Raw genomic sequence first — 26,514 nt, 5'->3', positions numbered from 1 at the left:
AATAAGGATCTTTGAATGAGATATGCATGAGCAGTGTAACAATAGCTAAGGAAATATTCATTTAATGACACCTAATCTGTCATCTTTGTATATATGTGAAAAATTGGTGGCTTGATTTCCTATGTGATTTCCCGAGAACAAGAGATGATGAGTCTGATGATGTGTTGGACACATTTACAGTAGAGGATATGTTTGTGCTAGTGGAAGCAGCTGATAATAGTGTTTATCTACCTTGCTTGATTACTTTATCTGCTTCACTGATGAGACAATTTGCCTGTGATGACATTGCTATGATTTATCATTTAGAGTCATTTTTGTCTAGACAAATCTCACATATGTATAGCAACGTTCATAAGCTTAATTACATGCTTATTTTAATAGGTAAAAAGCTTGTTTGACAATTTCAAATTGTCCTTATGAAGTTGATTCCTTGTGTGATTCAATAGCCGTTTTTAAATTATCACTAAGTTTAGTATTAGCTGAGATGCATCCTCCAAGAGGTTCATTTTAGGGAATTTTAAATATATAATTGGTTATGTGAAGGGTCGAGATTGTATTGATAAAGATTGACAAAAACAAATTAAGTTTTCTTTACTTAATAAACCGACAGCCCCTATGAAGTTTACCTATCTGCGGCGGGGGGAAATGTGGAGGAAAAAATTATAGGGTAAATAAAAAAGGAAAAGTGTTTCAATAGAAAAATTGAAAGATTAATTTAAACTTATACATTACCTATCACCAGGATAATATATATTATTAAGATTTTTTAGAAAAACGATAGCGGCTCGAACGGCAGAAGTGCTAATCACTTCATGCTCCCGTTACTCATAGATTGTCGAACAAGCATTAGCATAATGGTAGGTAAGAGCAATGATTTTCACTTCGTTATAATTCAGGATGTGTCAGAAGAAGGGTGGCTAGGCTAGCTGTGGTGTGACAAACCACTGAGAGGAGTTGGGGAGGTAGTCAAATCTCGAGTCTTTTGAAAGTGTGAGGAATATTGTATTGTTTAATACAGTTGGAGTAATATGAAATTGCAATATAACGATGGTATTAGTCTATTAATAAACCTTCTTTCTTGTCCAAAGAGAACGAAACTTGCTGCAATATGGGACTCGAATCCTTGGAAGTTGTATATCTAGAACTATTAATTCATACTTGTAATAGATATCAAGCCAAGTTATGATAACCATGAAAAGTTGCTTAAAGGCGAATTTATATATATGTTTTTCTTATATAATACAATGACATTTGAATATGTAACTATGTTGGAAATAAAATAGAATGGTTTTCAGTGATATTGATCAAAGAATATGAAAATTACAACAATTATTAATATCAATTTAGAATAAGAATCTGGCTCCAACTTCATTAACTTGTATAAAAAATATTAATGTAAATTCCTTTGTCAATGTTTAATTCCATCAAATAATTTATTTATTGTATAAATGTTAATACATATATAATGACGACAGAAAGGAATAAAAATATAAAAAAATTCAACACTCATGAATTTTGATCATGGTAAGTATTAGTCCATTTCCGGTCATCCTAAACACACAAATAATTTTTCAAATCCCTTTAAAATGTTTTTTTTATAATTAAGTATATATACATAAATTAGTGATTTCATCGTTATTTTCTGCTTATGTATGTTTGAAAAGTGGATGATTGCAGCTAATTTAGACTGATTATAAATCCATGGGGGGGGGGGAAATCAAAAAAGTTGCTAAAGAGGATTTCCATAATCATTAAAGTTAAATCTATCAATTTGTGATAAAATAGATTTGTTGAATTTATCTCGTCATACACCGTCTTCCAGGCAATACAATTCTAATAGAATAAGATAAGATACTTTATGTCTTATATGTAAATATAATATAGTAAAATAGGTTTATTAGGATGATCATAACATGAATATGATACATTAGTTATTTTCTTAATGTTGAAACATATTACACACAAACATTTGGATAAATGAAAGCGACATATTTCTTATTTAGTTGTGCTTTTCAAAAAGCTTAGAGCAATTTTAATTTTTTAAGACGGAAACCTTTCCATGTTCTCTAAGAATTAGGACAAAAGAATAGAGTTACTTTATCCACAACAAGAAATCCTCGATTTTTGATATATATGGGATGATGATGGGATGAAAATTTAACATAAGAAGCGAACGAAACTAAGGTAGCTCCATACGAGAGTAGAGTGGATTTCTTCCTAGGGTAGGAATCAATTCATCTATATATGACTATGAATATATTCAAGGCTTGAAATTATGATCCAATTACTTTGAGATTCAGATATAAAACACTGGATGGGAAAAATAAAATAAGACATCTAACAGGTACTACAACAGTTTGAAGTTATTATAATAAATCTAAAATATATAAGAACAACATATGATCAATTGAATAATTCTAAGAGATACAAATTTGATATTTAGATGTGCTTTTAATTTGACAATTGCTAAAGTTTAAGAAAATTCTTCAATCATTATTCCCGGAAGAAGTAGACTTCTATGTTCTCCGAGAGTGAGAAACAAAATAAGTTATAGGTAATGGAAGGAATATACTTCAAACTTGATCCTCCATCTCAAGAGATGTTTGGATTCCGAATTTCACGAGTGACGACGGGATAAAAATTCATCCGAGGAAAATTACCTGGCTCCAAAAGAGAGTACAGTACACTCCTTCCTTGGGATGGAGATTCCACCTCTCAAAAATTTATCAATAGCCAATATATTATGATATTGCTTGTTCGTCAATCCATGGCTAACGGGAGAATGAAGTGGTTAGCACTTCTTCCATTCGAACCGCTGTTGTGTTTTTTTTATTTTATCTTAATAATATTTATTATATTGGTGACGGGTATTATATCACTTTAAAAGAATCTTGTTATTTTTTCCACTAACACACTTCTCTTTTTTTTCTCCTGCAATATCTTCAAGAAAAAAAATCACCATGCCATTTTCCTAAAATCATCTGGACAGGAAAAAGATAAAAGAGTAATTTATTTTACCTATGATATACAAATATCTACTGACTAGTCAAGAACTACTAGCTTGAATTGTGTTCATATACAGAGCAAACATAAACATATCGAAGACTAACACTCGGAAAAAAATACTGTCGTGTATTAGAATTAGTATTAATCTGGTTATAAAACTGAATCAGCGAATCTTTCTAAATTAATGCATTATTTTCTTCAGGATTAATATTCCAAAAGTCCCGAGCTATTCCTTGAAAAAATACCTTCTGAGTATACAAAATTTTATTCACTCCACTTTCAGCATGGTGATTTTGTCAGTGATAGTTATAGTTGATAATATTGAAGAGAAAAACGCGTGCAAGGAGGAGGGGGGGGAGGAAAAATCATATGGTATCATTGTTTAAAATACTGATGTGATTATCATCTGCCTGCTTTATTATGATTTTTGAGGGTATAACGAATGTATTTATTAGCAAAATGTTTAATGAAGATATACTACGTATAATTGACTTCGACGTTTTTTATCCGTTACAGTAGATTTGAAAACGTCACACTCCATGAAATTGTAATTCATTATGAACCATATTCTCAGAATAATAACTAATGAAACGACAAAGTAGAGTATTTCGAAATATATTTGAAGTTTAAAAAAGAAGGCTTAAATATAATCTACATACTAAAAAATAAACCATTAAACATTTAAGTTAAATATACAAAATTAAACAATTAAAATCATATATCTATTAATAATAATAAATTATAAATACAGAATATTGAAATAATAGATTGATCCAGATAATTTTTTCTTGATTTAACATCGGAATTCAGTTAAATATGTCATAACTTTAGGTTGCAATACACAAGCGAGACGTGGAGTTTAATCAAAAAAAGATAATCACCCCTCTTCTTCATGTGGAAGTTGCTATATACAATTGTGCACAGGATAGATATATCTCTACCGATGAGATCTAACTAATTATTAATAATAAAGTAAATGTCAAAATCATAAAATTAGATAATAAATATACTAATAAAAAAATGTTATAAATAAATTCATCGTAAAGATTTGGAGCAAAAGCTAATTATGTAGTAATGTCCGGCGATATTATTCCCTATTAAGAGCATCAAAAAAGATTTTTCCCCGTTATTTAGGTATGCTTATATAACAACATACTATTATCATGATGGATATACACAATTGTTAATTATAATGCAACACCCAATGTAACTACCCTCGTTGTTGTGACCATTTAAACAGTTGTTTTTGCCTTTTATGAGTTTTCTGAACACCATTTCTTGGAGCCCATCAACCATAGCTAAGCCTTTAGTGATAAAAAAGTAATATTTATTGACTATGTAATATTGGAAAACCTAATTATCATACCCAAGTCTTAAAGCGAAGTAAGTAGTCTCAGACAAACTAGTTGCGAACCATCCAAAGCTACTACCCCCGTTGTTGTGACCATTTAAGCAGTTGTTTTTGCCCTTTACTGAGTTGTGTATCATAATTCTTGATATGTTTAGCTAAAATAGAATCATATTTTATGGTTAGATGTAAAAAAAAATTGAATACTTACTGTGAGATAGTACAAAATTCAGAGTTCCATTTCGATATTCGTAAATACTTTTTACTGATAACTTGATCATCATTTGGTGTGGATGACTCAAAACATTTTTATATGTATTTCTATAAATGACATCAGTACCAACATCCTCCTTTAATTTAATCATGGTTTCTCGGGAAGGGATAGGTTTACCTGTGTATTTCTCCATAAATTTTTTGAACATAGATGATTAGCAATGGATAAGGTTATATTACATGCAATAAGCATCTTTGTGAGATCAGAGTTAAAGTCTGACTTGATGTATTCATCATTAACTTGATTTTTTAGATGAATATCCATTCTCTTGATATGAGATGAGAATAATGAGTGGTGTGTAATTCTAGATAGGAGACCAAAGGCACATTTATTTCGACAAATCCGACAAACCATCTGTTTCTCATTTGGTAAGTAATTCCCAAATTCCTGGGTCTCCATTTTCAGAAATCCAGGCAGAAGGCGACGTTATTTTAGGGATTTTATGCAGTTCTCTATCGACTATCACCATCTAATATTATATTAATATTGAATAATAAAGGCGGGAATGATGATGTTCATGATTGATAGAAGAAGATGTATATTATTTAATCAATGATGCCATAAGTAATTCTTCTTTTCTCCTCGCACGCTTTTCTATTCTTACCAAAATTATCACCCTTAGTGATAGTATTTAAAAACGAAGTGAATTTTGAAAAATACAAGATACTGGAGAACAAACATCAAAAACGTCATTTTGTTTCTTTTGCTACTCACAGCAAATATTTAAATATCTCGAAATCTCTTCCTACTTAGATGTGGAAACTTCAAAGAGCCACTTCCAAAGCATTAATATCTTTTAGGATATCAAGTGAAAATGAAGTCATCATTAAAACAGAGCAAGATTTTATTCAAAAGAACTGTGGCATTCAATGACTTCTGCTTAAATTGTCAATGAAACGCTTCAAAGTATTATTTAAGACTTGTTCCGTTTTAATACTTGTTAGAATTGAATCTAGGATTCATTGATATCTTGATCACTGTTAATGTTAAGAAGGATATGTTATTCGTTTTGTGATTAGATAGAGTATCTGAAGAATTTGTCACTGCAAATAAATATATATCCATGATAGAAGAGGAAGAATAGAAATTGGAAGCTGAAATACAACTTCTGATATTACCAGCTCGTGGCTTCAAAGAATTTTCCCTTTACGGGGTGTAGATTAAGTACTGATTCCTGCCTCTAAGTAGTCATTAAAATACTCATAATTGATCAGGATGATGTTATAGATAGGAAATTTTATAATGTAATAATTTTTATTATTACAATACACATGAATATGGCAACCATCAGCCTCAATGACATCCTTCAACCCCTTGTACACATTGGCAACGTAGTCCTTTTTCATGATCCTCATTGAGCTCGTTAACACAGATCTTCAGGGCATCAATATTCGGGTTGCGGACTTTGCAGGTCTTCTTTTCAATTTGACACCAAATGGAGTAATCCAGTGGAATCAGCCCTGGGCTCTGAGGGGGCCAACGTTTCTTGGACCAGAAGTTCATGTTGCTAGCCATCCAACATTGCACAATGTTAGCAGAATGGGCCGGAGCCCCGTCTACTTGAATACGTACGTGGAGTTGTTCGACTTCTTTATAGTCTTGGTGATCTATGGGACTATATTTTCCTTCATAACCATCAGGTAGTCTGCTACAGGCTACCAAATTAGAGGTATTTTTGTAGTTTCCTTAGACACCTCAAACAGAAACTCACAACTAAATATACTGAGTGCTAATTTATTACTGACTCTAAGATACAATTATAAAGAATACAAAAATGGAAAAGAAGAACAGATTATAAACTGCAGAAAATCCCCTGACTGATATTAATATAAGATACTTATTTTGCAGTCACTACATTTTTTTCTAGTTGACGCCACAACCCCCAACATCATCACAGATGGCAGATATTAGTCTTGGTGATTTTCCTGCTGCTGCTATCAGCCAGCCAAAGCATATCACACGATCATTTTGGTTTTTGTAGAAGCGGTCAACGGTAAAGGTATTTTCATGGGAAATAAATTACCTGTTTGTTGTTGTGCTTCTTATCATTCGAGAGTTGTTGACATCAATAAAGATGGGAGTTCATTTTGACGTTGGGACAGGAGTGGCCTCTCAATTCTTCTAATAGACATGAAATTTGTTGAGTATGTGTACCTCAAAGAGCACCAATTAACCAACTGAAGAATATAAATATAAGTAACACACGAGGGTAATACCACATAATATCACCATTATTATTTCGTACAGATCCAGAGGTTTCCCGAACCATCAAAGGGAAGACAGCATATCTTGCAATAGCTGAGATGATAACAGCTCCTATTGCTTCACCCGCTAAGGATTCGTAATTTTTCTAGCAATGAGTGCTTTGGAATTCCAAATTCTTCGTCTTTCATGGTTATCCTTTTCGTTTTGAAAGTCCAAATAAAACCCTTTACGTACATATTATTTTAGAATTTGAACACTGGGACAAGCCACTAAAGCTTGTATAGAGGAGTTTAAAAAAATCGACAGTCCTTACATAAAGCATTATAAAAAATAAGGCCAGCCGAGATTTGAAACTGTGCAGTAATTTTCTTGTCTTTGTAAATATACCGTAAGGATCTTTCTATTTTCTTATCCCAAGATTTTGGGTGATCTGGAAATTCTGGATTCCTAATTCCGGAATAAGTACAACTTTTGACATCTCCCAACATGTCTAGTGGTGTGTTTTAAAACTTTAAACTCTCTCCCCCAGATTGGTCGTCCTACATTATTAGCTTCATATTGAAAAGTTTTGTTGATTAGTGAAACAGTGATCTGTAATTTGTTAATTATGTACATCCAGGACTCAAATCAATTAAAGAGTTTTTTTAGATTAGAATACATAATAGAGATAACTTTAAGAGGAATTGATTCATGATTTTCAATTAACTATATGGAGGATGAGAACTCACTTTTTTTCTCAGTGTGTTTTTTATTTTATAATTCTTGCTTTATATCGTATTGATTACTTCTCAGTTCTCATAATAGCATTTAACGATCCTTGAGAATATCTGGAGCGGCTGATTCATTCTTGAGGGGAGGATTTACGATATTAAAAGTAACTATGAATACCTTTACGCTAAGTGTATTTCCACAATGAATGACCCTTCCATTAATGTAGATGAGAGCTAAGCAGTGACACAAAGACTTCCTACAAAGGGAATAGATCCTTGAACATCAGGTTAATAGTAAGAGGTGTGATCTTAGGATATTCAACTGAAATTATATGAATTCATCGGAACAATGGATGGATGTAAATCCTTATAACCGAATTTTCGGCCCAAAAAATCTAACTAACCAGAACAAATGAGTAACACAATTTGTACTCTTGTAATAATAACTTATTTTTATCTTACGAGGTTTGGTAGTGATTCAAATTCCTAGTTACTAAAAGAAAAAGTAAATATACAAAATTTCTACGTAGGATTAGTGTAAAGAATTATTTTCATTCAATAATATAATTTATCCATACAATAGATTAAATTCCCTATGAGTGCCTGCGCTGTGCATGTGTCAGTATCATCTCAAGCTCAAAGTATATGTTAACAAATTGCGGATATCAATGTGGAAGAAGTAGATCATCAACGTGTACAAGGCCTTCTGGGCCCACTTGGAGCGTGGCATTGAAGCAAATGTGACCCTCATCTTCGCCAGATTTGAACCCGTTGGATTTTTCTTTGTGGGGCACTTTGGAAAATAAGACTAACTGGACATCTCACCCGAACGTGGACTCCCTGAAGGCCGCCATTGTGAAGGAGTGGAACAACTTGTCCGAGTAGTTCATTATCAACAACCTGCAAGGATTTCTGCCTCCGTGTGGAAGCTGTGATTGCTGCTCAGGGCGGCCATACTGTGTCATGTTTAAAAAGGTCGTGTCTCAAAGTTTTGTTAAAATAAAAAAAATTATTGAAATTTTTCCAAAATCAGTTATTCAGTCCACGTTTTGATTCCGAACCGTGTAAATAACTTGTCTTTATATTTGAATTTCTTGAAGATTTAGAATCTTCACATCAATTTTCAATAAATAAATTACCAATTACACTAAACACTTACGATTTGACAAAACTGTATATAAAACAATTGTTTCAGTATTCATTGGGCCTATAGGATCTATTGTATGTGCCTTGAAAATTGTAAAGCATTTTAATATGACATTAGCAATTAAAATTAATTTTTTACCGATCAATTGTATATTATGGTGTAATCCATCTACATAAATATTTATTTTATTATGAGCTTGATTGATTTAAGTTTATATTTTTATTTTGTTTTAATAGTTTAGCTAATTTTTGATAATTGATTAATTGACTATAATTCATACTTCTAATTATATAAGTATGGAGAAAATAAGTACAATTTTTTTTTTTTACTATTCTTATTATCCTAATGTTTATTCATAAGTGCCTTGCACTGCAATCTATCGATATTTTGAATAATTGTTTTTTTCAGAAAATTGTAGTACTTACATCGGAATCTAAAAAAAAAATCGCTGTGGCGCTTACTTCTCATAGTGTATACGTTTTGTTGTTTAATATTTTGCAAATTAAAAACAAAAGGTCTATATTCTAGAAAATTATATCTTCAAAAAAGAAATCTAAAGTAATATTTTCAACAATAATAATATTTTTGAACAATTAGCAAAATATATATACATCCTGGAAATTCTTGACTGTGAATGTGAAGAAGAGTATCATTTTGATCTTTTTATATTTTGATCAAATTTTCAAGTGAATCAGTTTTTTCTGAAGTAAATGATAATATTCAAAATATATATAAATAACTTCCATTAAAATGAAAACTAAAGAATAAAAAAGGATTCAAAAATTGAATGATGGATGGTATAATGATTATTTATTTCATCAGAAATATTGATTATGTTCTTCAATCTGTTTAAAATTTTTGCTTATCCTTTGAATTTTTATTACTAATTTTGAATAAATTCATAAATCGACAACAGTCTACTCTTATATTTAACTATATACCTATCAATTTAGTAAAACATCAGAATAACCCCATATTGCATCTCCTCTTGTTTTTTTAAGCTTAAATATTCATAAATAAATAAGCATTGAGAATTGTTTAATGTCTTTTTTGAGGTAGAAATGTATGTAGATAATTATTTTTTAAGTTTCAATCTTGTGTTTTGTTGCTTTTAACCAAGAAATATGAATTTGTGGCCAATTTTACCCAAAAGGGACTGTTTTTGCGTGAAAAAAAATTGAAATCCCAAATTTGTAGACCTATGGAATCTACAATGCCAATTTAAAAGACCAATATATATGTTTAGATAATAGATAGGGGCCAGGACTTTAAAATACACTGTCTGTTCAGTTGTTTCTTCCATAACTTTTGTACAATTGCCGCTTAAATAATATGTCTCATTTGACAAACGGGAATAAAAAATTCACACTTTTCGATAAATTCCTGGCTTTAGGTAGTCATAACTACTAACATAAATAACCTACAGGCTTGATTTATCTCTCATCTTGTTAATTTAATAAGCTTTAAATTGATACCTAATTTTTACTATTTCTTTTACAGGAACATTATAATATATATATATATATATTTCCCTTATTTTTCGCTACTCTCTTATTTTATTAAAGTGTTAAAAAAATACTGTCCGTCATTAAAATGTATGGTATATAAAAACGTTAGGATCTATGTACTTGAAAATTTAATCGTTTTTACCTGAAATAGAATCCGATAGTCTGGTGTGTTTATTTTCTCTTATCAGGTGTAATATTTAAAACAAATAAATTAACGATTTATACATTTCAAAACTTACTTTACAACAGGCCATGACAAAAATACAGAATATTTGTGAAAAGTTCATCTAATCTTTTATGCTCACGTCAAACTTCTTAATGAAAATGATACTTCTTTTTTTTTTCTTTTTTTTTGTTACAAAGAACAGAAACTCGATTTTTGAGCAAAATATTCATGTTTTGGAACGCGTGATTTTGCGTAATCATATCACCAGCAGCTACTTGATTGGATCAAGGTCCAATTTGTCACAAAACAACTACAGGTTCTCGAAACCACATATGTTTGACTAATTTATCCGAAGATATATTTTTATTTTCGTCAGATTAGACTTCCCTTAACAAATTAGTATATCTAAAAAAAACATTACATATTTTATATTTCTGACTTTAGATTTGAATTTTACATTAAATTTTGGTTTAGAAAACATATATTACTTATATGAATTCGAAACTTAATATTTTTCCAATTTTGGCAGTGCAACCGGGGTGAATCTCAAACCATGGTCCTATATGAAGTTTTGGCATACAAAAATATATACGAGCATCCAAAGATACGTTAATACCCTTTTCATAAATACGTAGAGCCAAATGTTTATCAAGTTCAATGTTTTTGAAATCGTGTTCCCTATCGTGTTTTTTATTTATAAAGAAAGAAAATGAAATCGGAATGGGTTCACAATTTATTTTTATAATAATAATTGAAAATATTATTATTCCTCATGGGTGAGTTTTCAGCCTGTAAAATAAGCGTGTTGGACTTTCTTGAAATCTATATGTTGTGTTATTAGGTAGTGTACTATATATTAATTCTAGATTACTTTTCAGGAATCTTCTAATCATGCAACCAATATGACACCAGCAAGTCGATTGTTTGCTATGCATGGCCGCTGGACGGGTGGCAAAAGAGAAGTTAGTAACTTTCTTTTTTTAGTGGTATTTTTAATTTTAGTATCATATTTAGGAAAATGAAATGCGCCGACTAATGAATCAACAATCCAGAATATCTGAAACTCTTTCCGAAACAAGTCAATCAGATGCTTGGTCGGAAGATATTTCTAATAGTTGTTACGAAATTGAAGATGATACAGAAACTGAAGCAGATAAGGGGCATGATGGAGATATGGATGATGATGATGAAACTTCTTTTTCTTCAAGAACCTCATCTCAGATGTTTGAAAGTCTCGAATATGATAATAATCTTAATTCAACATCAATTATATTAAATGAAAGACAAATTCAAATGACTAATATAGCAAAGTTACCCCAGACTTGATAAAATTATGAATAACTAATACATCTTTAAAAAATATGGCTGTGTACTCTTAATATTAATAACTACTTATAAGATTTTTTACTATATTTCCTTAGAATTTATTAAATTGTATGTTACATATAAACCCTTGTGAATTTGTATGTTTGAGTAAAAAATATAAAATGAGATATACTACATATTTACGTGGATAATTCCATAAAAATTCTGAACATTGTGGGTGCATAAATGTAACGGATGTGGATGAAATTAAAAGTAACATTAGACGCGTAATCTAATTAGCTTAAGTTTAAATTCCTAAAACTTTATTTGATTCACAGTAAAAATTATTAACATTAAAGCAAGTTCCGTTTTTAAAAACTCTACAATATGAAGTTCTTCGATAAAAATTTAAAAAAATATATTTCTATGAATCTCTCTCGTTACTAAAATATATCCTTTGAATTGTTAATCATGTATTTGATTGAAACAAGGTCCTATCCTCTTTTTTTTCTTATTTTTTTTTTTTTTTGCAACTGTCTCGGGCTTACTAGAATTTTCAAATTGATGTATCGTACGTACTACTATTCCTGAAAACAAAACACGCAATCACTCATTCACTATGACGTCAATATTATGAAGCGTGGTGGAAGTCAAAGACCAGTCGTACACGTGTTTTGTATCTCTATTAACTTTGAGTAGCATTATATCTTTTTTAATATTATATATCTGTCTTTGTCAATATTTTGCCCTACCGTTGTATTTTCATTTCTAAAATAAAAAAGCTGAGGGCGACGTTTGAAAAACGCTATTGTATTCATCCAAAGATTAATCTTTACATGAAACATGTTATCTATTTTTTTCTTCCTTTTCTCGCCAATAGTTTGACAGACTAAGGGTGATTTTTTAAGAGATTAATAAAAACCAAATGAAAGAGAAAGTTGAATGAAAGAATCGTCTTTAATAGTAAGCATATTAATTTTTGATCTATCTATTTATTGTATGACATAATAATAATAGCTAATAATAAAATATATTGGAATTTTTTAAGAAATGTATTACATAAAGATTTTAATTCAATATTATCTTTCATATATAACTATTAATAGTAGAAAAACAGAAAAAAAACACCATAAGTTTGATAAAGAAAAGTAGAGTATATTCCATGTATATAATATTTCTTGATTCATCAGACAAATTATCACTCATTAGACAATTGTTTTTATTGTTAAGTGCTATTGAATATATGATTAATATTAACAGTATACTCTTTGATGGCCCTATTAAAAAGTGTGGTGGACTTCAAACATCAGTCGAAAACATTGTATTTCTATTAACTTTGCTCCCAACTTATAATTAGGGTTTATAGGTTCTTAGTATCTAATTTAAAATCGGCACCGTCCCACAACCCATCCAGTCCAGTTTGAGTTATTATTATTATTATTTTTTTTAAAGTCAATCGTTGAATGATATTATTTTTTTCTTCTTCTTACATTTATTAAATAATAACGTTTATAATATTACTATATATAAATTGAAATAAACATTAGTTTCGGTATCTAAAATATTTAAATACACAAGAACCTTAATAATAGGACCTTTTTTTTTATTCTCTCGCCCTCCCCCTTCAAAGAGGAACACAAACGAGTAAATCTCCCTATTGTATATTCTCAGAGATAGAGAAGGAAAGAAACAGACAACGCTTCATTAGATGGATGGTATTTGTTAATAGCGTATTTGATACCTACACTTGAGAAGGAGTCCATGAAATTAATCAATGTGGACACGCAGCTTCGGATTCCGACTGGAATAATTCCATTCGCATGCTTCGCTACGTAGAGTACTTCCTGGACCTTGGAAACAATGTTTTCTATTTTGAGACACTCCTCATATGATGCAGACCTGATGATAAGCCAATCCATCTGGGTGAGTCTCACTCCATAGCGGCACCATACCATGTCTTCCACTACCCCCAACATGAGTAAAGCCATCTGGTGAAAGTAAAAAATATGAGATGATATCTCCGTCTCCTTCTTACAGAAAGAACACTTTTTATCTTCCGGACTCGCTCAAGATTTATTGTTAAAAAGTGAGGATGATGCCAGCCTGTACCTAAGCCACTTCTGGTGAGAATTGCTGAAAGGGTTTTTCGAAATCACTAATGGGTCTACTCTTTCTAGGTCCAGTCTCTTCATCCTTCTCTCAACTAGAGTGGAAGTGTGTTTCATAACAAAGGCGTTACAATAGGCTTGCCTTTTAAATTTAATAGAAACAGTTTCTAGTGCAATATATGCCGGAGTTGGAGGACCCGGACGCTTCTTATGCACTTTTTGGGTCGTGACCAGTGTTTAGGCTCTTAGCAAATGTATGATATTTGAGTGCAGGTGACCGACAGATGTTATCCCATGGTTTTCGTAATACTCGTCACGACTTCTCAGACTAGTGTTAAAGTTGATAGGCTCCTCAGGCCCAAAAGTGGAAGCACGTAGTCTATAATTGATCTCCACGATGACCCCATCTCTTTCCAGTACTGTCCACATCTATTCACGGCTCTGAAAACTTCAAGTGGACCTGCAAAGATCCGCTCATTAAAATTGTATTCAGTAATAAGCTGAAATACATATCAAATTCTTTCAGACCAGAAACTGTTGCATTTTCTTAATTTTTTTTAGCCATGATAGATTCAGCGTCTTCCACATGGCTTCTACGTTTGTCAAACCGAGTTCCCAACTTTTAATAGGGGTGTTTATCCAGTTTCTTTAAACATATGCACGAGATTGTCCCCATACTAGGTTATCTCGTATTTTATAAACTTCTTCACACAATATCTGAGAATATGGTACATACCTCATATGATGAAAAACTTTAGGAAGAATATTTATGTCGCAAGCCTTAATTTTTTCAAAGCGCGTGAGTGGTGTTCTTTTATAAAATTGGACACTTCTTTCCATTTTTTCTTTTATATAGTCTTTATTACTAATTGTAGCAATTTTCGCCTTAGTGGATACTATAATTCCAAGAAGTGATGTTGACTGGGGGAATTTAATATTTTGTAAATGTAAATTCAGATGGCCTTCACAGATGTTATATAAACTACTGTATAGAGTGCATCTTCTCGTTTTTATAAGGTATACCATATCTCTTACTCCACTTGTAAACATCAACTAACCCGATTGTTCGGTTATATTTGAAATGTACTCCACTTTAGCATGGTTCCTGTACCACATAAGTCTAACTTATAGCCAATAACAATACATAGCAAATATTGAATTTGCGAGCTCTGAAGCAAATAATTGACTATCTTAGATTGAAGTACTTTACACAGTTATAATTTTACTATGCCAATTAAAAAATTGAATAGACAGTGGAAGAGGATCCTCAAATAGCTTAATCCATTACTACTGAAAATATAAAAGTAAAGAAAAGCCATGTTTTGATTGCAGATTTCAAAAATATCTTAATATTTACAATCAATATATACAATAAGAGATTCAAAATGCTCCAAAAATTCATCGGAAGATGATGAGGAAAATGAAGAAATTTTAATAATACTTGATGAATGAAAAGATAATAACTATACCTGTATACATATTACTTTTGCAATTGTAGAGCAATGAAAATGAAAACAAGGTTTATAACGTATTGAACAAAAGTATCCATCTTATTCATTAAGACTCTTAGAGCGACAATTTTAAGGTCCGTGTCTCCGAATATTGCTAATTTAATGACTCCAAATAGGTGGAGTTAAACATCTTTGATCAGAAATATTCGAATCCAACTCCACACCTCTGACTAAGTAATCTAGGATTGTTGACTTTTTTTTTTTTTTTTTTTTCATACTACCAGTTCTATTTTAACGATTTTATAACTGGATTGTACAAACTAATAAAAACAACCTTGTAAAAATAAATCATTTTATTAATAAACAAAACTATTTGCGAGTAGAAAAAAGTAAATAAAAATCAATACATTGTCTTAATAGGAGTCCAATGTAACCAATACAATTCCAATTCAAGACCTAACGATGCAATGAAAAGATGTGTTTGGATTTACATCCTACACGACACATTTTATGAAAAATGTTGGATCTGAACCAATTTTAAAACTATGTTGATTGTCAGAAATAGGTGAAGAAAGAGGAGATGAAGATTGATTGCAGTGTCTCAGGGAGCCCACGTTAAGGTGAACACTCTTGTTGGTGCCTTTTATTAAAGCTGCTGATGTAGGAGTTGAGAGGTTCTACAATCCGAGCTTTAATTGTGGGTTGACACACACCTCTCCTCACCCTGGATGAAGACGAACGGGACGTGCACAATGCCAGTTACTTAGTTACTATGAGACGCACATCCTCGGGAGCCTACTTAAGCCACTTGTCGTCCATGTGACACCTTGTCTTCCACAGGGAGCTTCTCGTCCGAAAAGAGACATAGCCTGCTTGAGCGATAAGAAGAGGCTGACGGGCTTACTGGACTAGCGCTTCTTAATAGCCTCAAGAAGCCCTGCTTCAGCTTTAACACGTAGAAATGGTACAACCGGATCTGTTGTAGAGGTCCTGTGGACCAGTCCGAGTCATTGATTTGATCACTGATGGCGATCTGTTGGTTCAGTAAGAACTTCATGATGCAATTCCTGGTGCAGATTTGTTGTGCTTCTTGTTGGTAGAGGTCCTTCCCGAAAAGCCTCCCATCAGCAAGCTTCTGCGCGATATGATAAATTAAGACTTCATCTAATGATTATTTATTTGTTTATAGAGTTTCTTCTTCTTTTCTCTCATCAGAAGTATAACAGTTTTTAAAGAAGTCGGTTTGAACTCTTTATAAAAAGGTGTAACATTCATGTTGGATATTTTCTATTTCAAAATATATTAAAATTTAATTAAATTCCCTCATTTTACAATATTGAATGCAAAAATGCATAACAAATGACTTCAATTTGGGGGAGGGGAGGGGGGATGAGGTATGTATGAGGGCGAAACTTCTACAGGACGAAACACCCCGGGCTTAACATCCTAGAACCATTTAAAATACGCCTAAGGATTTTCTAGGAAGTATTTAGAAGATATATAGACCTGTAATTATTTATTTCTTCTCCCAAGTGATTAGTATCAATGGCAAAGATCCGGTGCTCATGAAGTCTGGAACGAATTACCTTATAAATATATCTTCATAGACCGTATGAAGAACAGTGGTTAGCTGCGTATTAAAAGATTTATAAAATTCAAAGGGCAGGCCCGAGAGCCCTGGAGACTTGTATTTCCTGATAAAGTTAGTAATCTCAATTTGTGTAATTGGGTCGTCTATGCCTTTTAATTTATAACTAATTTGATTATCTGTCTCTCCATATTTAGGTCCCAAGGAGCGTTGTAAAGATAATTTCCAATTTAAAGGATCTTTTATGAGTCGCCAATTGTAACAAAATTCGTACAGAATATGACACTCAGGGTAGCCTTATAATTTAGAATAAAGATTACAAGCTTCTACAGCTATTTCAATGGGATTTTCAGTTATTTTCCCTGTTTGCATCCTTAGAGATGTCATTTTTTCCTTGTGTCGAAGGTCTTGCAAATATTTGAAAGAAAACTTCCCTGGAATGTTGAGGTCCACCAGGTTAGTTTTACACTTTATCATTAAACCCTTTTTTTTTCATATGCTAGCAAACTTTCTTTTTATGAATCTACAGTTTTGTTGTTCAATGCTTTTATTTGGTCCAGAATGTGCTTCGTATCTTTACCCTTTTGTCTTCCCTTCTGTGCAAAAATTACTTTTGGTTGTTTTTCTATGTTCTTTAAGGCGTCCCACGACGTTATTCCCCCTAACTCCAATTTTGATCTTATACTTGCATTAATTTTAAAATTTCATTACAGATTTCCTTTGACTCCAAAAGGGAGATGTTAAGTTTCCAGAAGGTTTTTTTTGCCCTTGTTGGACTATTAAAAGTTGTTAAAATGGGATGATGGTCTGAAACTTAAGAAGGCAAAACCCTAAATTGTTCCAGCATTCTGGGGTATGAAAGTATAGTCTAGTCTTCCTTGTATTTTATTCTCAGAGTTTGTTCTCCCATCATATGCCATTTTTGGTTAGGCACTGTCAAATTTAGGGTTCTGGGGTAGAGTTGAAGTTTGCATATAGCTAGCGGGCTCTATTTGATTGACCTTGTAACTTTCAGGAAGTCCATGCTCTTTTTTACTATTATTCTGCGATGGAACAGGGCTAACTCTGCCAACTTCTTCTCTGGAGTAGACACGTTTTTTGTCACCTCTATGTGGGGTTTTACAGTGTCGTCTACCTCTGTCTCCTTTTATTTTACCACAGTTTGTTCGGCAGCCAAGGATGCGGTATTCTCGAAATCCGAAGATCTGGGTCTCTTAAAAATACCTCCTCCTCACTATGTGGGGGAACAGATGGTTCACACTCTATTGGAGGAATTGAATTCTTAGACGATAGTAAACCTCTTTCTGGTTGAAAAGGTGCTAAATCTGTAATCTTCTTTCTAGGCTGAGAACACTCTATGGATGGCTTCTTCATAGCAAGGGAAGTATCTAAATCTGCAATTTTAACAACTTGAGCATATGATCTTAAATTATTTAGTAATTTTCTATTATTGGGCCCATGAGAAGATTTTGGTATTGTTTTGTGCTGATCGAATTATTTCTACAGGTAGAGCGAGTATGTCTGAATTTGAAGCAATTGGAACATTGTTTTCTCCTTCTTGTAAAATCGAGTTTGATAATCAGACCTCTTACTAGGATTAGGGAAGAGATATTGGAATGCTTTCCATGTCAAATACAACTGAACTAGATCCAAGGGAAAAGTTCGATGCTTTAAGTCCTGGGTGTTGATTAAGACATTCTTTGTTTGACTCCGACCTCATAAAACCCGCCTCCTTAACTTTCTCTGTGAATAAACGCGATGTGTTCAAAACTTCTAAGTTGGAGACACGACCAACAGTCCTTAGTGCCTTTACGCGAAAACATTTTGTGGAGTGGAACTGAATCGTTTTTTACTGACCTTTTATGTCAATTTCAAAAGAATCCCTATTTATTTTTATATTCAAAAGGAAGTTTTTGAATTTTTTTAGTATACCTATCGGGTGCTTAACTCCAATCAATCCCCTTCCAGGCCCCATTTGAGAGCTAACTTGAGACAGATCATATACTCGAATTCCGAACTTATTTATGGCTATCTCAACTATATCATAGTCCAGGATGTCCTCACTTGATGGGACAAGGCCTTCTTATTTTTTAGTGAATAAATGAAATCATTCCCACCGAATTCCTTTATCCCCATTGTTTGACAGTTCGAGTTATTAATAGTAGTTTAAAATGTTCAAACTTTATAGTACTCTCTACAATGTATCATTTTCACTCATATTATTATAAAGTACCTCAGTTTACAAATTGATTTAGCTAAGTACAAATCAATGTATCTTACAAGTAGAAGAATAATTTTCTAATTATTATTAATTGATGCCTAATCGAAGTATTTATTATTTTTATAAATATCAGCTCTTAGAGTGGGAGAAGATAACGTAACTAAGTTATATCTAAAATTTTAGTCTTTTGGTAAGTATTAATGTGAGGGATGACTTTTCGTCCGACTGAGAATGTGTCCTTAAGATTTGGGATAAGATTTCTAGATTGTAGGACTCTCACATCCCTACTTAAGATAATGGTGAGTTTCTATTTTAAGTTGTCACTATACTGGTTCTTATTGTATTATTTTTGAAATGCAGAGCGGAAACATGTTTCTTTTTATAAAAAATTAAGAAATATAAGTATTTTTTCGTTTTTCTCCATTTCTTTTTTTCTTTTCCTGCATATTTATGTACTTCATCAAGTTTTTCTTCTACTATCTTATTATTTTCATAATATTCCCCATCCCTGTCTTTTGAGAAATGATCTGTTTCTTTAACAACTTAAGATGATGAAATTGTTGGTGTAGATTTTGGTACAGAAGGATCAGGAAATGAAAATTGAGTTACTTGATTTGCACCATGGTCTTTCCGTTGTTCATTTCCTTTCGTTAGTCTAGAGTCTGAAGGTTTATTTCTTTTCGTGCGATAGAAAAAGTTATAAATATATCTATTTAAATAATTTTTTTGGAAATATAAGATCTTTGTCATTTGTAATTTTTAACATTCTGTAGTTAATTACTTTACTAGCCTAAAAAGATTTATTAAAGTAAAATGTCTAATTTACAATTCCTGTCAGTCTGTTATGCCCACAAAAAGTCACTATCTTCAACATTAATTTTTTATTGAACAACCTTCTTATTATAGGCCTTTTTATTTTTCAGATGACTTTCCCACTCATTTACTCAAACCTTGTATAACGTATCAGTAACTTTCTACCCATTGCAAAGAAATTCAAATTTTCAAAAAATTCCATTACTGCAAATAACTCTTTTTATGTTGCAGATTTTTTTTTTTTGACAGATTAGGGTAGTTATAGTCTTACGCAATTGGATATTATTTAGCAATATCCTCTACTTCCTTCCGCATGGTTTCAAGTAGACATAATTTGAAATATTTGTTTGTAAAAGTAGTTATTTTGAAAAGTTCGGAGTGTTTAGGAAAGTTTTTACTTTTGATATTTCTTTTAACTTTTTTAATGCTTCTACTTTACTTTTAGTTAATTGTCATTCTACATTTTTATGGATTAGTTTTGAAATTGTTTAAGATAATTTGGCATAATATAGTAATAATTTACGATACCAATAAGGTACGGAGATCCTTCTTGTTAATAGAAACGGACCACAGTTGAGCAACTTCAATTTATCTATCAGCCGGAGTACCATGTCTTCCCATATATAGCGTTCTAACCAATTTATCATTGACATAAGTAAATCATTTTTCGTTGTCTTTATTCCGAGATTAGCTTTCTCAGTTCTGAGCAAAAATTCAGCAAAGCTATTTAGCTTTTGCATGAATGTACAATATAAGATCAGATGGTTATCAAAGAATTCGAGGAGTCCTCGCTGGTTTATTTGTGGACCACACAACTGATGGAAACGTGCTCAAGATACAAAGACATTCCGGGGTCCAAAAAGCATCTGAAGGAATTTATTAGTGGCATATGTACAAAAATGGTAAATTTATTTTGATCATTTTCTTTTACAGGCGTGAGTTGCGTATGATCCCGGGATATCCACTAAACGAAGTACTTCCCTTAGTTGAAGGAAATAATCACATACCCCCACTCTGTATCTAGCAATGATATATGGAAGAATTACTCAGATACAATCTTCAACTCTACTCCGAGTCCAACAAAGACCTACTCTTAATACTCCGTAACAAATCCTCAGTGTTACTTTTTATCTATCATACACTAATTATTACTTAATACTTATTTTTCTCTCTTCACGAATAAAAGAATAATGATGTCAGCTTTTGAAACATAAAAGAAACTTTTTGAGTTCGCAACTACGAAAAAATGCTTCCTCTGTCATTATTATATTATTTTCGTCACTGTCTGTAGTTGATTAGTCAGATTTTTTTTTCAAAACAGTTTGGTGCTCATCTTTAGTGGGAACAAATACCGTCAGTCGAAGGTTCTTAAGTACAAAGAAATACTAGAGTATATATTATTTTTCATTTAAACTCCCATCTAAGCTATGGTACGTGTTCATTACGATATTTTGGATAATTTGTATAAAAGTCCGTTGATTGCTTCAGCTAGCCATGTACACAATATTCCTTTGCCTAACTTCACATATTTTTAACAGACTTAGTGTCTAAGCTCTTTCCCTGGATATAAACCTTCAGGTCCATGGAATTGCCTCAGAGATTTTCTCTCGTTCGCAACCTGTTCTTTTTGGGCTTTAGGTTATACTTTATTCATGCTTTTTGGTAAATTATTAAAATAATTTAGTCATTAATATAAAAACTTAATGTTCAAGACACTGCTTTACTATTTCTCCTAACAACAAAGCCTTTCTACAATAATTAATACGCGAAATCAAACTGAGTATTGTTGCACACCAGCTTAGGTTAAAGAAATATAGATATTGTTGTTTTTTTTTGACGTTTTTTAATTTCTATTTACCCATTGATTTAATACTCACTTATTGTAGACACAAACGTTCTTTATATAGCTACACAATTATTAATAGTATCCAGTTTGAACTGGGCGTGTATCATTACATTTGTGTGTATGGGGGAGAACTGTCATGTGTAATTTTAGACTTTCTGACCTCATCGTCATCATCCCTCCCCCTCTTTTTGATATCAAACAAAGTTTGGAAATATTTATGCGGGTCATTCCACGTCAAGTGTACACACCCTTACGGGATGACCATCACCGATTTCGATGATTTTTGGTGAGCTCGCTTTTCTATATAAAAAAGAGAGAGTGTGAGATATTAGGGTCATGTGACTCACTTGCGCCGTTCTAGGTACTCTCAAAGTTGGCCCTAATGTGTTGGAACAGTGTTGTTCAGAAGAGCATAATTCCTTTCATAGTGGTGCAATTTTAACCAAATTACATTAAAAGGTGCAAAAGAATACAAAATATAATTTATATTTAATCGTAATATTATTTGAATGAAAATAAAAGTTTGGGGCTCTAATGCAGCCTTAAAAATGACGCCCTGCCAAGCAGCAAAACCGATTTTGTTTTAATTTTGGTAGAACATGTCTCAATATATGTTTTCAAACATATGCTAAATTCAGAGTGGGATCTTAATGGGATCACCTCCAATAAGAGCATTAACTAGAGTATGTACAGCCACTTTTATAGTATATTAGTATTATTCTTCTATATTTAAACTAGTATTTGGTATAATATATAATTCTGTTGATTAATGAAATAAATTAGGATTCTTAATAGGCAAGTATAATATAATTGAAAATTTATATATTTTATATAATAAAAATAAAAATGATACTTTAACAGCTTATGATCATAGAATCGAAAATAAGCCGAAATATAAACTGATCAAACGTACCGTCATATTATTTCATCTATTGTATAATAATAATATTTAATATAATTGATGTATTGTCAAATTAGACCAATCACTTAGAGTTTGCATGTATAGTGAATCAAAGGAGTCAAAAGTTGAATCTGTTATATAATTTAAGTTTTAAAATGCAATTTATTAACTCTATCATAATGTTATTTGTATTGTTATTTTATTACTCAACAGAGAATATGTATAATATATCAAATCCGGGTTTAAATAAAGAAGATTAATACTAATTTTTTGTTTTTTTCCACGATGAAAAAATGTAAAAAAAAGAGACTACCCATTTAATAAAAATACGGCATGAAATTATTTTTACGCAAAAATAGTAATGTGGTTTTTCGAAATCTGCATCGCAATTCTTTTTTTTTCATCCTTCACTATAAAAGCGGCTAATTTTAATTAATGCTGACCAAAAATCATCAGAATCGGTGATGATTATGTCGGGAATTGCAAAAAAGTGTGTACAATTGACGTATAATGACCCATATATATATATATATAATTTCTAAGTGGGGAAAATGAGGAACAAAGAAAAAAGGTAAATGTAAAGAGACTTCAGTATCAGTCCTTTAACAAAATCCTCATCACTGCATTTTCCAAACATCTAATGATAATGAGTTTACATTGAGATTTAGTAAATATCTTTTCCAGTTCTCCTTTCATCGCTTCCTTAATATTAGATTTGGATTTTAATAATCTATTTTCTGATTGAAGGATTTACACTTTTTCGTGTAAATCTGCATTCTGTTTCCTTAGTGACTCGAGTTCTGGAATGAGTATATCTTTCCTGGTATTAGAAGCCCTACTAATTTGTGTAATCTGGGATACACATGTCTGATTACATGCGTTAACCTTTTCTAACACAAGTGTTTGAGTTGATTTACGTTGGGGTGGAAAATTTCTGTAATGTCTCTAAATATATTTAATTAGAAATCTTCTTCAAAATGGTCCACTATCTTAATTCATTCCATTTTCCTAGAAGCTTGCTCAAATCCTTGGTTTTCCTTTCGTTGAAAGGCTTGTAACTCTATCAACGAGTCTCAATCTACGAACTTCCGGAAGTAAATAAAAATGACTTAAAAAATCGGCTCCAACAGTTTAGAAGTTACTGATTATAAGTATAAATTAGAGATGAGTTTCCTGAAGAAAGATAAATTCCTTTTCATCTATTACTTTTCTCCAATGGCGCAGACTTTATACCATTTACTTTCGATCCGGTATCAATCCAGATTTTGTGTTTGTATACAATGTTCGTAATGAAGAAAAGGCGACGACTTGCATTAGAATTGTTTAATATCTATGGTAAAAAAAGGTTAGTGAAGCAAACAAAAATAAAAATAGGGAAAGTGTTTCAAAAATTATTTAACTCTTAATTTTTCTCCAAAATATTAATGTAATCTTCAACCAACTACATTTTAGTTTCATTAAAGGGTATATTGTACTTAATGTATGTGATTCATGATAAAAATTGGGTTTAATTAAAATATAATAAATAGTCCTCTTCTTTGAAATGGTACGAAATTGAAATAATTGTATAGCAGTTAAACTTTCAAAAAAAAAAAAAAAAGATCAAATTTTGAAATGGGTAAGAAAATAAAATTTCAATTTACTACATTTACTTTATTATTATGAGAAAATTATTTTCCACTACATTTAGGATAAGGAAACGCAAAAAAAAAAAAAAAAAAAAAAAAAAGTATCATTCCCTATTCATATCAGAATTTCATACATAACTCATCGAATCATTTCTTTGCAAGCTCATTACATTTTAAATAATTAAGATCTTGTAAATATAGTCTTCTATCCTCAAAAATATTTCTCACGAATGGCAATTTAGACATGTATCGTTGATGATTCGTAACGCTCACTACTTGAGGTTAATTAAATTCATTAATTTTTTTCAAATAAAATCCCTGGAACAATCATTCCAAATCTGACAAAATTCGGATTTTTGGGTAACACACTTACTTCTTAGCAGTAGCCATTGGAGTATATTTATCATAAAAACAGTACTTTTTGGTTGGTAAAGGAGGTTCCATACCCAGTAAAGATATATCTCAAGAAAAGGAATCGGTAATTGAGTTGAGTTTATAAGAAGAATAAAGATCACCATGGACAGAATCCGAAGGCTCTTTATGATAGGATTCAATGATCCCAATTCAAAGTTTGTTAATCTTATCTAAGATATATTTATCATACAAGCCATAATTTTCATTATCGTTCCTTTTGTCTCCACTTGAACCCAACATTGACGTGCTCAATTTCTTATTCATATGGATCAACTATTAATTATTCTGTTATATTTATTGTAGAGCACAATAATTTTTAGGAATACCTCAGTGGTGCCATCTATAAACCAATTTATATAGAAATACCTTCAAATCCCTATAAAGTTAGTACGATAAAATAATTTTATCATGTTATTGATGTACTAAGTTTATTACTATAAATACACATTCTTTAGTTAATCATGTTCTGAACTGGGCATATGGGTGAGTGCGAGGGGAGGGAAATAAAAATCTTCTATATTTCAAATAACACTAGAGGAGAGTTGATATAAAAATATTTTAAATTTAAAAAAAAGAATATTTGATTTATATCGTGAAACTCATGAAAAAACTTCCATATTTCCAATGTTAATAAAAATACAAAGTTATGCCATCATGTATTGGGCTTGCTAGAATTTTCAATCTGATTTATTGTACCGACTGCTGGGCAAGACATGCAGATTTTGACAAAACACGCAACCAGGCATAGTCTATGACGTTACTATTGCTAGATTTTTCAAATTAATGTATCGTACCGAATGCTGGGTAAGGAAAAATATTTTACAAAACACGCAACCACTCATCTACTATGACGTCGATATTAAAGGGGTGGAGGAAGTCAAACATCAGCCGTGCACGCGTTATGATATTACCTTGTATTTCTAGATTAGTGATCTATTTATATTTAGATCTATTAAAAAAAATATTGATTAAAAGTTTTAATATAAGTTATAAACAAAGAAAATCAAACAAATTGACACGATATAAGAATTACTAATATAAAATAAAACAATGTAAATTATACATATACAATTTTAAATTATATTTTTATACATAAATAAATATACTAAATATGAGAAGAAATAAAATCCGTCTTCTTATTATCATACTTCAAAGTACTTGAAGAATACCTTTTCTTCGTTTTATAAGTCAGATGTAAAACTAAATTATAAACAACAAATGTAAACTATATGTTTATACTAAATATGATACATTTTTATAAAGAAATAAATATACTAATTATGAGTTGAAATAAAATCTGTCTTCATCCTATCATACTTCAAATTCCATTTAGAACCCTCATTCCTCGTAAGTCATTTGGAAAACCTAAAAAATAAAAAGTAAATTGATGTGATCAATATCTAAAACGACTAATACCTTTCTTAAATAAATTGCGCAACAAAATGTTAGAATCCATGGAGGATGCCCATGTTTTTATACGAACTAAATGAAGGTATCCAAACTACTTGTTCACCATTTGAAGTTAAAACTATTCAAGCAGTTGTTCTTGCCATTTTTTTTGTGGATTTTTAACATTATATCTCGCATATAATAAACATTTAGCTATATGTTATTCCTAAACTTGAAAAGTAGTTGTCTCGTTAATTTTATTAATATTTTTGTTCTTAGTAGGTAAATCTATATTTCAAAAATTAATAGACATTAAATATATGGTGAAAACGTAAACATAATATAAATGTAACATTATTGGGAAAATAAAAGATATTATTATTACCTATTTTTAATTTTTTTACATTAAATATATGTGATTTAATGGCAAATAACAGTATAATTTGTTTTACTACAAAACGAAAAATATTTAATCTTTTCTTTTAC

General features: G+C 31.2%; 2 protein-coding genes and 2 long non-coding RNA genes across 12 annotated transcripts in view; 2 read left to right on the top strand and 2 right to left on the bottom strand.

Annotated features, from left to right (window-relative positions):
- Positions 1-11,866, top strand: part of LOC121126640 (adenylate cyclase type 1) — a 44,319-nt gene extending 32,453 nt beyond the window's left edge. Inside the window, exons 7-9 of one of the 2 annotated variants that reach the window (XR_005867031.2) lie at positions 10,894-11,140; positions 11,243-11,326; positions 11,379-11,866. Coding sequence is in view for 1 of the 2 variants with exons in the window: in XM_040721949.2 (XP_040577883.1) it covers positions 11,243-11,326; positions 11,379-11,690 (396 nt within the window). In the remaining variant the exon portion in view is untranslated. The remainder of the gene's footprint in view (positions 1-10,893; positions 11,141-11,242; positions 11,327-11,378) is intronic. The other variant, XM_040721949.2, reaches the window with a different exon arrangement.
- On the bottom strand, positions 4,187-4,509 carry LOC139906722 (uncharacterized). Its single transcript, XR_011782530.1, has 2 exons — positions 4,373-4,509; positions 4,187-4,310 (listed from the first exon to the last, which is right to left on the bottom strand). It is a non-coding gene; the product is annotated as an uncharacterized lncRNA (long non-coding RNA).
- A 1,639-nt stretch (positions 11,867-13,505) lies between the features above and the next one.
- Positions 13,506-13,986, top strand: LOC139906723 (uncharacterized). The gene is made up of 3 exons (XR_011782532.1): positions 13,506-13,647; positions 13,707-13,792; positions 13,847-13,986. It is a non-coding gene; the product is annotated as an uncharacterized lncRNA (long non-coding RNA).
- Positions 13,987-25,696: 11,710 nt separating this feature from the next.
- LOC121126614 (uncharacterized) overlaps positions 25,697-26,514 on the bottom strand; it is a 55,953-nt gene continuing 55,135 nt past the window's right edge. For 5 of the 8 annotated variants that reach the window (XM_071892014.1, XM_071892013.1, XM_071892015.1 and 2 more), the window contains one exon: positions 26,240-26,316. In XM_071892014.1, coding sequence (XP_071748115.1) covers positions 26,255-26,316 — 62 coding nt within the window. In that variant the 3' untranslated portion in view covers positions 26,240-26,254. Of the gene's footprint in view, positions 26,005-26,055; positions 26,317-26,514 lie in introns of those variants that run through there. The other 3 variants (XR_005867009.2, XR_005867008.2, XM_040721919.2) reach the window with 3 other exon arrangements.

This window comes from Lepeophtheirus salmonis, chromosome 12 (assembly GCF_016086655.4).
Source record: "Lepeophtheirus salmonis chromosome 12, UVic_Lsal_1.4, whole genome shotgun sequence".
NCBI classification, from domain to species: domain Eukaryota; kingdom Metazoa; phylum Arthropoda; class Copepoda; order Siphonostomatoida; family Caligidae; genus Lepeophtheirus; species Lepeophtheirus salmonis.
The sequence above is the reverse complement of the archived record's forward strand: the minus strand, read 5'-3'. Positions and strand labels throughout refer to the sequence as shown.